Below are 15,325 nucleotides of genomic sequence, written 5' to 3'. Positions count from 1 at the left end.
ATATATATATATATAATCATCACTTAACATCTGCCTTCCATACCGGCATGGGTGGGATGGTTTGACAGGAGCCAGCCAGGCAGAAGCCTGCACCAGACTTCTGTGACTGTTTTGGCAGGTTTTCACAGCCAGATGCCCTTCCTAACACCAACCACTCAGCAGAAAAACTCCCAGCTCTGTTATTGCCTGGAGGACTATGATAAATAAGTGGGGGCTGAAGACTGATCCTTGCTGAACCTCTACTCCTACCCAGAATTCTTCACTATTCTTGTTGTTGAACCTCACCTTACCAACAGCATCCCTGTACATAGCCTGTACAGCTCTCATCAACCACTCATCTATCCCTAGTTTCCACATTGACCACCAGATAAATGATCAGGGGACCCTGTCAAAGGCTTTCTCCATGTCAACGAAAGCCAAGTACAGAGGTTTATCTTCAGCAAGATATTTCTCCTGCAGCTGTCTTACCAGAAATATAGCATCAGTGGTGCTTCTCCCTGAACAAACCGTCTCATCTAAACTAACTCTCTCCTTAATTACTTAGGTTATAACCCTCTCTGTGACTTTCATTACCTGATCCAATAATTTGATAGCTCTGTGATTATTTTTATCAAATGTATCACCTTTACCTTTGCAGCATTTGACTATAGTGCTGCCACACCAGTCATTGGGTATGACTCCTTCATGTATCACCTGGTTAACTATAAGGGTGACTACACTGCCAGATATTTTAAGCATTACAGCAGTGATTCCTCATGGGCCGAGGGATTTCCCTGTTTTCATACCCTTAATTGCTTTATCTACCAAGGTACTGTCAATTCAAATAGTTGGTCCCTCTGTTGGATCAACATGTGGCAGACTCTCTTTCTCCCATTCATTCTCTTCATTTAGCAACCTTTCATAGTGGTGTCTCCAAATCTCTCTCTTTGCAACCTCATTAAATGCAAGTGAGCCATCATCCATGTGGACATTTCTCTCCTGTGACATCACAATTTTCTCTCACACACTGTCTTGCAATTTGAAACACTTCAAGTCTCTGGTTCTCATGATCTAGAACATTGGTAAATTTTTTTCTTATCTGTTTTCCCTCTGGCTAAGTAAACCTGTCTCCTAGTTTCCCTTCTGGCAATCTGATACAATTCCCTGCTACCACCACAGTTCCAGTCCTTCCATGCCTGTTTCTTTTCCATAATGGCCCTCTCAACTACATTGTTCCACCTTAGGTTGAAAGGGGATTTTGCACCAGCCACATATCTGGTCAGTAGCCCTCAACAGGTTGTCCCGTAGGAACTTCCAGTTGTCCTCCACATTATATGATGCTATATCCTCCTCTTTTTTTCGTCAAAGGCTTCAAGTAATATGTCTCTAAATCTCTGTCCATTCAGAAGACCCTTAAGCTTCCAGACCCTTCTTTTCCACACTGGTCATCTTCTGGGCAGTCATTTAGCCCCAATCCTGAAGTTGCTAACTACTAATCTATGTTGTGGGGTGCATTCTTCACCTGGGAAAGTTTTGGCGTTTATAAGCAGCCATCTTTCTCAGTTCTTAGTGACAATGTAGTCAATCTGACTAGTGTACCCACCAGACTGGTAGGTGAACAGATGACTGACAGGTTTCCTGAAGTTAGTATTGCAGATCATAAGATCATTTGCATCACAGATATATATATATGGCTGTATGGTAAGAAGTTTGCTTCTCAACCACATGGTTCTGAGTTCAAGTGCACTGCATGACACCTTTGGCAAGTGTCTTCTATAGCCTTGAGCAGACCAAAGCCTTGTGAGTGGATTTGGTGGACATAAACTGAAAGAAGCCCATCATGTGTGTTTATGTTTTCGTATCTGCGTTTGTTCCCCACCACCTGGTTGACAACCGGTGTTGGTGTCTCTACATCCCTGTAACTTAGCAGTTCAGCAAAAGAGAACAACAGAATAAGTACCAGGTTTTAAGAAAGAGAAAGTTCTGGGGTCAATTCATTCAACTAAAAATTCTTCAAGGTGCTGCCCCAGCATGGCCACACTCTAATATCTGAAGCAAGATATATAAATATATATGGTACAACTGCTGTACAATACACCAAAGAATATGGCATGAAGGTCACGCTGCACAAAATGTTGCCGCTACCACAGGATACACTAAGTAACATGACACGAGTGCCCCTCCGACACACGTCACAACTGTTATACCACCACCACCACCTCCACCACAGCCTTGTACATGACGTGACACACTTGCCACATACTGCACCCAATACATAGGACGCAGACTGACAAAGTAATATCCTGGTTGATTGACATATAAATAATATTCAAAATAAACCGATCCTTCAGTGGTAACCATGAATAAATGCACTGGCCAATGGTTATTTTATTTATTTTTTGTGGTTGAATTCTTGCAACCTTTCACATCCTACTGGAAGTTTTAACAATAGACAATTAAATAGAGGATTAAACTTCCTAAATATATTAATAGACAGAGCAGGCAAACTGTCAACACGTAGGCCAAGCTGACACTGAAGGTCACTGAACTCTGACACAGATACATCCAAGAGGCAGGTCAACAGACCACAGATTCGTGTTTCTCGTCTCCATAGACTCATGCTTCCTCAGTATGTTATGGGCTGCTGAAGATTGCAGTGACATCAGTGGGAACCTAAAATTAAATGATGATGGTGATGGCAGTTTCTTTGTATCTGTGAATCATGTGACAGCAAGTGACTAGGTAAAACAATTCTTGATGCTGCAGGCCTCTTCATCCTGCCTACACTGAGTAGTTTTAAAGTGAGAATCAGTCTGTGCAATCTGATCCAACTCTTTACACGTTTAGCCTTTAAACTGGCCATATCCAGCCCAAATATTCTACCTTGCTTTATTTCAAAGCATCTAGATTTGGCCTCTCACATCTATCCTGCAATGTCATTCTAAAAGTAAGCAATCACTTCATCAAAATTTTGAAGCTACAAAATAATGCATGAGGAGTGGCTGTGTGGTAAGAAGCTTGCTTTCCAACCACATGGTTCTGGGTTCAGTTCCACTGCATGGCACCTTGGGCAAGTGTCTTGTACTATAGCCTCAGGCTGACCAAAGTCTTAAGAGTGGATTTAAGACAGAAACCAAAAGAAGCCCATCACAGTTTGGCAAAAGAAACCAGTACCAGGCTTTAAAATTTTTTTTAAGTTTTGAAGTTGATTCATTCAACCAAAATTCTTCGAAGCAGTGTCCCAGCCTGGCCAGTCTAATGACTGAAACAAGTAAAAGAAAGATTAATTCAAAACTGTGTGAATAAATAAGCATTATCTTTGACATAGTAATCTGAATACTAACGGGTCAGACTCGGAAGTATGACCACAGTGGCTCAGCGAGTTAAGATGTCTGTCTATGATCAGCAAACTTGGTTTTTACATTAGAGTAGCTTTCTTCTAGGCAAATTGCATTGCAGGGCTGGAGAGCCCCACCTACCTTGGAGTGGCCTGAAGGGCATCAAAAAGGGCACTGGATCACTTGAGGGGTTCCACTCCTTGATTTACTGTTGAGGTTGATTCCCCTAGCCTCCTTCTTTCTTAAGACACTTAAAAAGCAATGAGGATTTATGCTTATGAGATTCTTCCATAACTCACTAATTAAGCCATAACCAGGACCCTGACAGATGCTACTACTCAAGGTCAGAGCAGACCTGGGGACAATAGTGGCTAAGAGCTGGTTCCACACTCCTCAAAATCATAGAACTCCCAAACCAAGGCCCCACTACCAGATGCAGTTAAAGTCATCCCTAGGACAAACAATAACTCCCTGCTCACTGCATAGCATCTTGAGCATCTTCTACCACTATAGCCTAGGCCAGGGCTGGCCAACCTGAGGCCCATGGGCCGTATGCGTCCCATAAACTTTTATCTTGCAGCCTACTTGATACTTTCTTGAAATGGATTTAATCCAAGAAACATTTTAAAAAAATTTATCAAAAATTAAAGATTGTAATACAAAAGTAAAAAAGAAATATACTATCGTTACAATTTTATAATTTTTAACAAACAAAAAGTATGAAAAATATTTGATTTTGTAATTTGATTATTTGACTATTAGTGCATAAAATATACAAGCAACTCTCAAAATACTTTCTGTGATTAAAGTGACTTGCAATGTAATCCGAGTTGGCCAGGCCTGGCCTAGGCCAACCAATGCTTTGCAAGTAAATTTGGTAGAAGGAAATTGCAAGTTCTCTGGACCAAAATCAAGCAGGAAACTCTCAGTCAACATATACTGCCTTGCTTCAAAACAGATGAGGGTTGGTGATATGGCATCGGGCCATAGAAATGTCTGACTTGTGCAATCATGGTGAAGCAAACATTGATGATGATTGTGTGTGTGTGTGTGTGTGCATTATCATTAGACTGCAGCCATGCTGGGACACCACCTTGGAGAACTTTTTAGTCAAGTGAATCAACCCTAATACTTATTTTTTAAAGCCTGATATTTATTCTATCAGTTTGTTTTGTCAAACTGCTAAGTTACAGGGATGTAAACACACCAGCACCAGTTGTCAAGTAAGAGGAGGGGTAAACACAGACACAAAGACACACACACACACCAGGGCTCAGTGGTTAGAACGTCGGGCTCACAATCATGAGGTAGTGAGTTCGATTCCCAGACTGGGTTGTGTGTTATGTTCTTGAGTGAGACACTTTTATTTCATGTTGCTCCAGTTCACTCAGCTGTAGAAATGGGTTGTAACATCACTGATGCCAAGCTCTATTGACCTGTGCCTTTCTATTGGATAACAGGGGAGGCTGGTATGCATGGGCAACAGCTGGCCTTCCATAAAACAACCTTGCCCGGACTTGTGCCTCGGAGGGTAACTTTCTAGGTGCAATCCCAAGTAAGATCGTTGCCAGTGCCCCTGGACTGGCTCTTGTGCGGGTGGCACATGAGATGCACCATTTTGAGCGTGGCCGTTGCCAGTACCGCCTGACTGGCTCCCGTAGGATTTTCGAGTGAGATCGTTGCCAGTGCCCTTGGACTGGCTTGTGCGGGTGGCACATAAAAGACACCATTTCGAGCGTGGCCGTTTTCGTGCGGGTGACACGTAAAAGCACCCACTACACTCTCTGAGTGGTTGGCGTTAGGAAGGGCATCCAGCTGTAGAAACTCTGCCAAATTAGATTGGAGCCCGGTGTTGCCATCCGGTTTCACCAGTCCTCAGTCAAATCGTCCAACCCATGCTAGCATGGAAAGCGGACGTTAAACGATGATGATGATGATGATGATGATGATATATATATATATATATATCAAGAGCTTCTTTCAGTTTCCATCTACCAAATCCACTCACAAGGCTTTGGTCAGCCTGAAGCTATAGTAGAAGACACTTGCCCAAGGTACCATGCAATGGGATTGAACCCAGAACCATGTGGTTGAGAAACAAACTTCTTACCATGAGCCATGTCTGTTGGGAAAACTATGATCCGCAGGACTTTTTGAATGATGTGCCTTAGAAGAATTACTTTGAATGTAAACTGCTTCTCGAAAACAGTTGCCAATGTCTGATATACACACACATACACACACACTTTTGCAGCACATACTCCTCCCTGGTAAGAATGAAAATCATAAACTATTATTTCCAAACCATTTCAATAAATTCCAGACAATATAAAATCAATGAAACTCAAAACAAAGCACTGTTCAATATTGTGCGTATGTGAATGTGTATAAACACACAGACATTAGCCTTCTTTCAGCTGCTATAAAACAGTAATGCAGTGTAAGAAGGTAGCAGAAATATGAGAAGCTGTTGTTGTTTAACTCTAGGTCAGCCCAGATCCAGTAGTCCTATAGTACAAAGACAGAAGGCCAAATGACAAGGCTTGACAGACAGATCAAACCCAACCCCACCCCTCCAATTCTACCATGTCTTCCCCTAGGTGAGAGTTTACTATCCTGCATGCGCCAGATAATGATGTATAACATAGTAGGATATACCTTTTACTTACTTCACTCATTAGACTCTGGCCATGCTGGAGCGCCACACTGAAGGATTTTTAGTTGAATGAATCGACCCTAATATTTATTTATTTTCAGCAATTCAGCACAAGAAACTGATAGGATATTTTATCAACCCCAAAAAGATGAAAGGCAAAGCTGACCTCGGCAGAATTTGAACTCAGAACATAAAGATGGACGAAATGCCACTAAGCATTTTGCTCAGCATGAGTTTTGCACCGAACATCAGCTCGTCATCACCAATACCATCTTCCAGCAAAGAGACAGTCTGAAAACAACCTGGATGCATCCCCGATGAAAACACTAGAGTGATGCCTAGCACAGAATGCCATACTGACCATTGCCTGGTCCGTTGCAAATTCAAACCCCACTTCAAGCCCAAACCAACAAAAAGAAAATTAAAACTAGAGATCTGCAGATAAATGAAATGAAAGTAAACTTCCAGGCAGGACTACAACCAAAGCTTGATAAATCCAATCACCCCTCAGATCCCTCTCCAGAAATTCTATGGGAACAACTGAAAACCGCCATTCTACAGACCTCTGCAGAAATCCTTGGGTTTACAAAGAAAAAGAACAAGGATTGGTTTGATGAAAATGATGTGCTGATCCAGGAATTATTAAAGAAGAAGAGGTCTGTCCACCAAGCACACCTGGTACAACTGACCTACCTAGAAAAAAAAGTAGCCTTTCGCCAAGCCTGCAACTTTCTGCAGCGCAAACTCCAAAGTTCAAAATGAGTGGTAGACCAACCTTGCATGGAGAACCCAGCTGTGCGTTGACTCTGGCGACTACAGGGGTTCTATGAAGCTCTCAAAGAAGTCTACGGCCTAGTACATTAAGTCTGGAGTCCCCTGCGCAGCTCAGATGGCCAGGTGCTTCTCACAGACACAGCATCCATCCTGGTCTGAATATTTTCAGGCCCTCTTCAGTGCAAACCGAGTTGTCCAAGAAAATGCAATCTTCCATATCAAGCAGCAACCAGTCAGAGTGGAATTAGATGAGCCTCCAACCCTGGAAGAGACCACAGTTGCCATAGGCTGGCTGAAGAGCAGAAAGGCAACAAGAGTCGATGGCATACCATCAGAGATATGGAAGTATGGAGGTCCTGTCATACATGCTAAACTCCATGAGCTCCTTGTTGCATGCTGGGAACAGGGAAAGCTGCCACAAGATCTCCGCAATGCTGCCATCATTACACTATACAAAAACAAAGGGGAAAAGTCAGACTGCTCAAACTACCAGGGGATCACCCTGCATTCTACTGTAGGAAAAGTTCTAGCAAAACTACTCCTCAACAGACTTGTTCTGTCCATTGCTGAAAACCATCCTCCAGAGCCAACACAGAACACAACAGATATGGTTTTCATTATCGGGAGCAAAACAAACCACTTAATGTAACAATTTGTCGATCTGATGAAAGCATTCAGCACTGTGAGCAGGAAAGGTCTGTGGCAGACCCTAAACCAACTTGGCTGTCCCACAAAATTCTTAACCATGATTATTCAAGTATAGCAGATTGCCAGTCATCTCAGTCCTTTATCATTTCCTTCATAAGGTTTGACATTCAGGGGTCACTTTTTACTACTTTATCCCACACCTTCCTCACTATTCCACCACAGGTTCTATCCACATTCAGTGACTGACATTTCTTTATGCAGCTGTCCTTGTCCATAGTATCACGTGACCATATTAATGCAGTCTCTCCTCTTGCATATCTCATACCTCTTATGTCAAATTTTTCTCACAATGCATTTGCATTTTCTTGTATATGCACATTAATGGTGCACATCATGCACAGCGTGCTAGCTCCACCTCCTTCCAACCCTCACATGTCCTCTACATTCATGCTCATGTTTTACCACCATGTAGCGTTGCTGTTCACACAAAACATTACAGTCTGCCTTCCTCCTTGAACAAGAGGCCTTTTGTTACCAATAAAGGTAATAACTCTCTGAACTCTCACCAGCCAGTTCTAATTCTTGTGACTATGCTTTCATAGCATCCTCCTCTACTGTTAATTAGGTCACCTAGGTTACAGAAGTTATCTATTACCTCCAAGATAGTCAAGGAAATCCTGTGTGTTCTTAGGGTTTATTATTCCTGTACATCTGTCACACACAAAGTCCACTTTCTCTGTCGATCTTCCTGTGATTCCATTGCACCTCCCATGTTTCCATGGTTTGCACTGGGTACATTGTATGGAATTTCTACATAGACCTTTTCTACATATTGGGCAGGGCCATGTTTCCTGAAGGGATTAGTGGTTTGTCTGTTTTCCTGCTTACTGAAACTTTGATCTTTGATAAGCTAACTTAAGGTCCTCTGGTTCCAGGTTCTGCTTCCACACCAAGAACATCATCATCATCATTTAGCATCTGCTTTCCATGCTAGCATGGATTAGACAGTGTAACTGAAAATGGTAAGCTCCAGTTCCAATCTGATTTGACATAGTTTTTATGGCTTGATGCTCTTCCTAATGTCAAATCTTATTCTTATTGGGTCTTTTTTATATCCTGGTGTTGGATATATAATTTAATGAAGCAGATGGAAAAAAGTATTTACATGACACACTACTATTACTGTTACACGAGGTCAACACTCTCTGCCAACGGCTCACAGTGAACTGCTTGTAATCAATTGCTCACGTGAACTGCTGACAATTCTTTAAATTATAGCGATATGTTAGTTCACTTTTAATCACTTGCAGGTGGTCGGAACCCTTCCACAACAGTCTTAAAATTTTAAACTCTTGTTTTGTGATGGATTTTAGAAAACTTCATCAGTTCTACTACAGATTCAGTTATAAGCACAAGATCACATGCATAGAGGAGCTCCCACAGGCAATCACTTCTGTTGAGACCTAGAGGACTGATAAATAAAGGAGACTGAGAAGCGAGCCCTAGTGAACTACCTAGACTCATTGCTAACTCCCACCTTACTGACAGCAACCCTGTACACTGTTTGAATGGCTCTCACCAGCCATTCATCTACTCCTAGCTTCTGCAGCAACTACCAGATGAGCGAGTGAGGGACCCTGTCAAAGGCTTTCTCCATGTTGACAAATACCATGTACAGTGGTTTATTTTTGGCTAACTACTTCTCTTGCAGTTGCTGAACTATAAAGAGAGCATCAGTAGCGTTTCTCCCTGGCACAAAATCAAACTACATCTCATCTAGGTTAATTCTCTTCCTAATTAGTTGTAACTTTCATGATTTGGTCCAGCAATTTGATACTGCTGTAATTACTTCTGTCTAAGGTATATCTCTTTTATCCTTGGAAAAGCAGTTGATTATAATACTGTTACACCAGTTGGTGGCTATGATACCTTCCAAGACAACCTGATTAACTATAAGTGTGACTAGGCTTTATCCTACTCTGCCAGATATTTTAAGCATCTTGGCAGTAATTCCTGATGGACCAGAGGCTTTAATCATCATCATCTTTTAACGTCTGTTCTACATGCTGGCATGGGTTGAATGGTTTCATAAGAGTTGGCCAGCTGGAGAACTGCCTGGGTTCCATTTCTGTTTTGACATTGTTTCTACAACTGGATGCCCTTCCTAATGCTAACCACTTTAAGTGTAGTGGGTGCTTTTACATGGCACCAGCACCCATGAGCCTGCAAGACTAGGATCTCTCGGCTGAGAGAGGGATGTAGAGGACATGACTGTATGCATGGACAATAGTTTGGTATCTTCTCAAGCACAGCAAACTGCCAGAAGTTGCATATCCCTAATTGTTTTATCTATCATATTTATCATTATTCCACTCTGCCAAATACTTTAAGCAACTTGGCAGTAATTCCTGAGGGACCAGTGGCTTTCCTAGTCATCATGTCCTTAATTGTTTATCTATCATACTGCTATCAACAACAGATATCCTTCTCCCATGCACTATCCCACTCTGCCAGATATTTTAAGTATCTTGGCAGTAATTTCTGATGGACTAGGGCCTTTCCCAGTCTTTATATCTTTATCTGTTTTATCTATCATACTATCAACAACAGATTTTCCTTCTCCCATGCATTCTCCATATTTAAATAGCTTTCACAGTGGAATTTCCATGCCTCTTTCTTTTCAGAATCACTAAATGCAAGTTTGCCATTATCCAACTGTACACACTTCTCTCCCACAACATCTCAATTTTGTCTGACACATTGTCTTGCAGTCTGGAAAACCTCATGCCTCTAGTCTTCACACTTGAAGATTAGCAAACCTCTTCCTCTCTGATTTTCCCTTACTAGACAGACCTGTTGCCAAGCTTCTTTTCTAGCCATTGGTATATTTCTCTGCTCCCTCCATTCTTCTACTACTTCCATGCCTGCCCCTTCACTTCTATGGTTCTGCCTACTTCATTGTTCCACCACCATGTCACCCTTGGTCTGGCTAGAACTTTACACCAGCTACAGGTTTGGTCAATCACCCTCAATAGGTTGTCTCAAAGGAACTTCCAACTCTCCTCTACATTATAAGTCTTTATCTCCTTCTCATCATCAGCATCATCAAATGCTCCAGCTGGTATTTCTCAAAATTTCTGCCTGTTCACTGAATCTTAAAGTTTACATAACTTTTTTTCCAGACTGATTTATGTCTTTAAATCCTTTTAGTTCTAAGTCTGAAGTTGCTAGCCACTAAACTATGTTGGGTTAAACATTCCTCAGCTGGAAAGGACTTTGCATTCATAAGCATCTATCTATCCCATTTTTCTACAGCTAATGTAGTCAATCCCGTAAAGCAGGATTCCCCAACCACCAGGCCATGGAGCATTTGGTACTGGGCCACACAGAACTAATGCTACAATTTTATTTCTATTCTAGTGGTTGATGTGGTGACGGAGAGTGCAAGAGAGAGATTGATAATGGAGATACTGTATGCGGATGAACTTGTTCTGATGAGTGAGACAATGGAGGGATTGAAGAAGTTTCAGAAATGGAAGGTGTTTGAAGGTAAACCTCAGGAAGACAAAGGTGATGGTGAGCGGAGTGGAAGGAGAAGTGTTAGTGAGTAAGGTAGATCCATGTGGTCTGTGTGTGGGTGGAGGGTAATGGCAAATGTGGTGCTGTGTACAAGATGTGGGAAATAGATTCATGGTAGATGTACGAAAATGAAGAAGGTGGCCTAAGACTGGCAAGAGATTTTATTTGTGGAAGATAGAGGACTGGCGGAACCAGTGGAAACGTTATGTGGTGAGGTGGAAACAGTGAGAGGGTTTTGTTATTTGGAAGATATAGTGGATGTGAAGCAGCTGTGACAGCAAGAACAAGACTTGGCTGGGTGAAGTTCAGGGAATGTGGAGCTTTGTTATATGGGAAAAGGTTCTCCTTGAAGATGAAAGAAAGGGTTTATTGGAGTTGCATGAAATCTGCAATGCTGTACGCAAGTGAGACATGGTGTCTGAGGGAAAGTGAAATGCCAATTTTGAGAAGAACCAAGAGAGCAATGTGTGGTGTGAAACTATTGGATAAAAGGAGGGCTGAGGACTTGATGGGGATGCTGGGGTTGGAGGAATCAGTGGAACAGCTGGCAAGGGTGAATGGAGTGTGGTGGTATGGACATGTGTTGAGGAGGGATGAGGATCATGTTCTGAGGAGAGTGCTTGAGTTTAAAGTGAATGAACCGCGAAAGCAAGGTTGACCAAAGAAAAGGGGACAAGTGGAGGAGGAGATTGGGAGGGTTGGCTTGAGGAAGGTGAGATGGCGAGATGGTGTGAGAGAGCGGTTGCTGTAAGAGTGAGGTAGATCTGGCCACCTCTGTTAATGGGGACAAACCCAGATTTAAAATATTGAACATTGATCAGTCTAATGAGTCTGCAGGGTGTTTTTGCATTATATATGTCATCATCATCATCATCATTTAACATTGGTCTTCCACACTGACATGGGTTAGATGGTTTGATCAGAGCTGGAGAGCTGCACCAGGTTCCAGTTTGATTTGGCTTGGTCTCCTAATGCCAACCATTTTACAATGTGTGTTGGGTGCTTTTAATGTGGCACCGACCCAAGCACTCCTATGTGACACTCATACAGGACTCTTGCAGTCCAATTCTCTTCACTAGGGGATGCAGCCTTAATACTTCTGCTGGTAACAAAAACAATAAGGGATCAAGATCCTTTCTGAGTCATATGAACTCATAGAGTCAGCTTCCCAGTTTCCATGGCGCAACAGGACAGTCTGGCGCAGAAAATACTCATTTTTGTCAGCTGAGTGGACTGGGGTAATGTGAAATGAAGTGTTCTGCTCAGGAACACAACACATTACCTGGTCCAAGAATTAAAACCACAATCTTACTCTAACCACTAAGCCATGTGCCCCCACATAATGTGTGTGGTATATACATAACTTACATGTACTATATATGTAATACATCTGTATCATTATACGCAATAATTAAATTACATATATCATTATGTAATTTATTGTTTTGTTATGCACATGATCCCCTGGTCCATAGAAAAGTTGTCCTGTGTGAAATCAGTCTGTGGGACAAAACTATATTGGGGAGACCAATGGTGTAAAGTATTTAAATGACGCCTGCGAGATGCCTTCATGCTGTAGAAATAAGAAAAGTTATTTCTTTTCACTTGAGCCCAGACATAGATGTGCAGTTCCATAGTTTTTAGTCTTGTGGCAATAATTTCATTCTTACTTACACAGGTTTGTCAGTTAATTAATCAATTATCCAGTATTTTGATTAGGCTAAAAGCAGAGCTGTATGGCGAGGAAGTTTGCTTTGCAATCACATAGTACCCAGTTCCATCCTATGGTACAGCAATCTTCTATCATAGCTTTGGGTTGATCAGTGACTTTGGAAGGGCGGTGAACTGGTGGGATCACCTTTGCATCTGGATAAAATGCTTAGTAGCATTTCTTTTGGCTTGTTACATTCCAAGTCCAAATCCTACCAAGGTCAACTTTGCCTTTCTTCTTTTCAGGATCTTTAAAGTCCTGTAATCAATTAATCCCCTCCTCCTAACACTGCTGGCCTTGTACTAAAAAAAAATTAAAATATTAAAGTCTTTGGAAGCCAGTTATATATGAATACGTGTGGTGCTCTGGAACAAGATTTCTGAGTGTGGAAGCATCCCTGTCTGTCACTTTGGCTAACATAAATGCTGTTAATTAGAGGCAGGTTCGTTGGGAACCTGTAACCATCAAATGCACATCAAGTGTTAGAAGTTAAACAACAGGAATCCATTGAAAGGGTTTTCAACTTCGGTTAACGTTAACGAGTAAAGAGAGACAGGTCTGCTTCTGGAGAGGACGCAAGTCAATCGAAAGTTAACTTTCAGTATATCAGCCAATTATCTCTCTCTAACGAGGTGGACTTAGCCTATGTTGAACTATGTTAAGAAGGTACGAGATGAGCGGAGTAAAAAATACGTACACCACCAATTTTCGGCGTAACAAAAACCCTAACCCTAAACCTAAACACCGGGTGTGCGTATTCTTTACTTTCGCCACGAGATGTCTCCTTCAGGAGAGGACGCTAGCGTATCGAAAGTTAACTTTTGCTATATCGGTCAATTACTTCTCTCCAATCCAACTAGGTGGACTTAGCCTATGTTGAATTACGCAAACTGTCCGTAATGAAACGAAACGAAACGCAACAGCAGCTGATTGAAACAAAAATCACCAACCGGCAATAACAATATCGTATTTATTCAGTCATTTCGTCTCTCCACAGAGGAAAATACATAATCACACACACATACATAAATATACATACATGTTTATTAGAATTAATCTTATTAATTCTTTGATTTACGAAATAGATTCTAAATGTTTAATTAAATTCGCTGAAAGTGAAACGTTGGCGGTTGCGATGTGAACATAGATACATAAAGTGGTATGTAACATGTAAAATGTTTATATAAAGCGTCAAAATTATTCATATGATACTAAATATTATTTGGATCAATTATCAGTCGGAAAAATATGAAATATTTCGGAATAAACAGATAAAATCTGGCAATTAACGTTCGGGTTGTCTTCGTAAAAACATGTTTTGGCACCGGACGACAGCCACACATGTCTATTAAAGATTGTATCACGCAGCCTGTATATTGCTACTGTACTTCGTTCAGTAGTAGCAAACAAAGCACGATAGATGTCTTGTGGTTCGATCATTCGATAATATCGAAATAATTCAAATTAAAGACAATTTAAATAGTTTTTCTTACCTTCAGGCGGATTCGGAATATCCATGTTGATTTTCGACTCGGAAGTAAAAATAACTGACTTCCGGTCATCTGCAGTAAATGAATAACGTTTTTTTTTTCTTTCGTGTGTTAAGATATTAAGGAATAATATAAATCATTGAAGAATATTCTGGCTGATTTTTATATCATAAATGTATATTAACTATTACCGTTAATCAATTTAAACTAATTTATCACAACGCTTAACGACCAGGATTTTTCAGTCAGAGCGTGGTTATTCATTACTTGTCTGTATTTTAAAAGAATTTGAACAGAAAACAATTAACTGCAAAGTTATTAATATATTAAATATAAATGAATGTATTTCAACTGTAATTCTTGAAATATTTCATACAATGGTGACATTTCCATGAAAAATTATTGCTGGAATTCACTGTAACAACCATTCAACCCCTTCTCAATTCTCAAACCTCTAACCTTGAACAAAATTGATGGTAAAAAACCTGGGAATATATTATTTCAATTATCATTTTATTGTAATAATATTTTACAATCATAATGTTGATGTGAATATTGCAAATTGTTTTCACAGGAAGCAATCAAGTATCTCTTTGTAGAATTACTCTTGGAAGGTGTGGCCTTATGTAAGTTGTAGGCTGTGTTATGTTAACATGGAAGACCCATCCTCCACAGCAGAAATGTTAAGGTTGCATCCCCTAGTGAAGAGGATTGGCCAGCATGTCTCCTGTGCTGGTACCATGTAAAAAGCACTTGTGCCAGTACCATCTGAAAGTGCTTGTGCCAATCACATGTTAAAAGCTCCCCAGCACCCACTGTAAAGTGGTTGGCATTAGAAAGGGCATCTAGCCATAGAAACCAAGCCAAATCAGACTGGAACCTGGTGTAGCTTACCAGCATCTGGTCAGACCATCCAACCCATGAGGATGATGATTGAGATATTAATAAAATAAGGACTTACCTTCAGCAATGTTTATTTACATCACTAAACATTATTAATAAGCACAATGTACAATTTGTTAAATGCATGTTTTGTGCATAAATCAAGAAATAATGAATTATCAAAGAATAACTATAAAATATATATAGACGTAGGAGTGGCTGTGTGGTAAGTAGCTTGCTTACCAACCACATGGTTCTAAGTTCAGTC

The 15,325-nt window shown here is 40.9% G+C and overlaps 1 protein-coding gene across 1 annotated transcript in view; it reads right to left on the bottom strand.

The window, feature by feature from the left end:
- Nucleotides 1-14,308, bottom strand: part of LOC128250637 (calcium homeostasis endoplasmic reticulum protein-like) — a gene marked incomplete at its 3' end in the record, with an annotated part of 127,259 nt that extends 112,951 nt beyond the window's left edge. The window contains exon 1 of the mRNA XM_052976150.1: nt 14,179-14,308. Coding sequence (XP_052832110.1) covers nt 14,179-14,203 — 25 coding nt within the window. The remainder of the gene's footprint in view (nt 1-14,178) is intronic.
- Between the last annotated feature and the right edge of the window lie 1,017 nt (nt 14,309-15,325).

Source organism: Octopus bimaculoides, chromosome 23 (genome assembly GCF_001194135.2).
Source record: "Octopus bimaculoides isolate UCB-OBI-ISO-001 chromosome 23, ASM119413v2, whole genome shotgun sequence".
Lineage (NCBI taxonomy): Eukaryota > Metazoa > Mollusca > Cephalopoda > Octopoda > Octopodidae > Octopus > Octopus bimaculoides.
The sequence above is the reverse complement of the archived record's forward strand: the minus strand, read 5'-3'. Positions and strand labels throughout refer to the sequence as shown.